This window comes from Emiliania huxleyi, assembly GCF_000372725.1.
Source record: "Emiliania huxleyi CCMP1516 unplaced genomic scaffold EMIHUscaffold_22, whole genome shotgun sequence".
Classification (NCBI taxonomy): Eukaryota; Haptophyta; order Isochrysidales; family Noelaerhabdaceae; genus Emiliania; species Emiliania huxleyi.
Window position 1 is genome coordinate 1,040,263 of NW_005200417.1, and position 2,373 is coordinate 1,042,635.

The 2,373-nt window shown below is 65.1% G+C and overlaps 1 protein-coding gene across 1 annotated transcript; it reads left to right on the forward strand.

Annotated features, from left to right (window-relative positions):
* Nucleotides 1–971: 971 nt before the first annotated feature.
* EMIHUDRAFT_204930 (hypothetical protein) lies at nucleotides 972–2,045 on the forward strand (the record flags this gene model as incomplete). Its single annotated transcript, XM_005780269.1, has 2 exons — nucleotides 972–1,288; nucleotides 1,457–2,045. The coding sequence occupies 2 exons, from the start codon at nucleotides 972–974 to the stop codon at nucleotides 2,043–2,045; spliced, it is 906 nt and encodes a 301-aa protein (XP_005780326.1).
* Nucleotides 2,046–2,373: the final 328 nt, after the last annotated feature.

A 2,373-nucleotide genomic window follows, 5' to 3' on the forward strand; every position in this document is an offset into this window, starting at 1 on the left:
TTTTTGGAAAAAAAAAGGGGGGGGGGGGGGGGGGAACTTGGGGGACGAGGGGGGGGGGATCGGGCGGTGAAGCGCGGCAGCAAGACAGCAAGAGGGCGAGGGGAGGGGGAGTGGCGCGGCGAGGCGAGCGGCAGGTTGTGTTGATTCCGGCCGAAGGCACCGACTCAGTGGGGCAGAGTTGGCTTGCGCCAACGTTCTGCTGTCGTCATCGTCGCTTTTGAGCGTGCGGGGGCGGCGGGCACCACTGACAGCTCAGCCTGAGCTGGTACAGACAGCCCTCCCATTGTTGTTCGGTGCACTGTCGCGAGACAGTCGGTCGAGGTGAGAGACTGAGACTGTTGTGCTTGTGGTGTTGAGTTGTGTTGCGGTCTGTTGAACTGTTCGGCGTAGCGCTCGCTCGCATCACATGACTCATGAGGATTGAGGTCATGTACATGACACACTCGGTGTATTTACGGTGTTAGTACTTGGTGTAACGAGAGTTACTTTTTTGTCTCAAGTTGCGGTAGGTAGACATTCTACCTCCCATCCAACCCACCGAAACCCGTGTGGATGGGTTTTACCGCCGCCTTTTACCATCCATAGCCGTCGGGTTTTACCTCGCGTTCTCTTGGTGTCGTCTATGGTTTGCTAGACCCATGAGACCATCCTCACCGCGCTATCGGGCGCCTCCACCGCCGCCCTCAGCCACGCCGCTACGACCGTCGGAGGCGTCAACTCCGCCGTCACATGGTATCAGCTCTGATCGCGGTCCAGCGCCAGCCCAACACGCCAATCCGCCCGCAGGCTCAGCGCCTGCCATGCGGCCGCCGCCACCAGTGCTGCGGCCGCCACCGCAGCAGCTGCCGCCACTGCCCACCGGCCCGCCACCAGGGACGACTGGGCACGAGCCACCCGTCGGGCACGTGCCGCCCGCCGGCTCCTACGCATCACCATCGCAATGTGGTGCGGCATCGCACAGCCAATGCGCAATGCCGATGCAGCCGGTCCCGCCGGCCCAGCAACTGCATATGCATGGCGGGTGTGGAGCCCCACAGCCCTTCTTCAGCCAGCCCTTCTGCGCCAGCGCCGGCCAGCTGTGCTCGCAGCCCGCTATGTATTCGCCGCAGCAACAGTACGGCATGCCGCAGCAGTGCATAATGGACCCGGCATTGCCCCCCTTCATGCAGGGCATGGCTCAGCCAGGAGGCTCCATCCACCCTGCCCAGTGGGAGCAGCAGGCCTACTGCTACCCGCAACCCGCCGGTGCATACGGCGCCATCCCGCCCCTCTGCGGAGGCGCAGGCACGTACCCGTCTCAGGCCTGGATGCCACCAGCAGCGCCACAGCCGCCGCCCGCGCCAGCACCGCCTCCAGCGCCTACGCCTGGTGCCGGCGCCGCGCCCCCACATGCCGCCGGCTCCGCCCCTGCCAATGTCACCGTCGATGAACTACGGACGCTCCTCAACTGCGCCAGCGTCTCCGGCGCCACCTCTGCCAGCCGCAAGTCATTCAAGGCGCTTTCGGCGGCCGAGGTTAACGAGCTCAAGACGAAGCTCGTCAAGACCGACATCGTCCCCTTCATCAACCGCTTGTGGAGGAAGGCGTATCGCAGAGGCGAAATCTTCCGCCGGCTCCACGGCTTCTGGGCCAGCGGGTCTCGCAGCCAGCTCGTCGCCGACATCGCAGCAGGCGACAGCGCTCTGCTCGAGGCCGACACGTGGCTCGCTGACGCCATTGGCAGCTGCCTCGACCGCTCCGCCGCCGCCGTCGAGCTCTTCTTCCGCCGTCCCGAGAGCAACGACCTGTATGCCGAGGCACAAGGCGTCACCACGCTCCTCCGCATCGCCGCCCTCGCACGCCACGAGCCAGGCGCCGCCATGACGCAGGCCGAGCAAGCCTTCGACGACAGCAAGCCCCTCTTCATGGGCATGGGCAACGACGAGGCGCTGCTCGCCGTCACGCAGATCGCCAGCGAGTTCGGCATGCTCAGCGACCGCTGCCGCAATACGCTCGACGTCTACCGCGCCATCGCCGACAAGCTCCCCGCCGAGCGACTTTTGTGAAATTCTTCTTTCTACGGCGGCGAGTGTGCCGTCGGGGAACCAATGGAGGTTGCAAGCAGCAGGGGGAGCCTAGGGGGACGTGTGATGCCAGCATCATTTTGTACCCACCCTCGCCCCCCCCTAGTTCGTGGGGACCCCCCCGCCGGTCGGTGGTCTGCCCCCGAGGTGGACCGGACCCCCCCTCCGGCAGATAAGCCTCTCTCAGGATCACAGACACCTCTCCCACCCAACAAAACAGACACCCCTCTGTGATCTCCTGAGTGCTGAGAGGGTGGGTGTCTGTCGTGTGATCGGCTGAGCCGCCCCTGCCCCATTTGGCTAGGGCTGC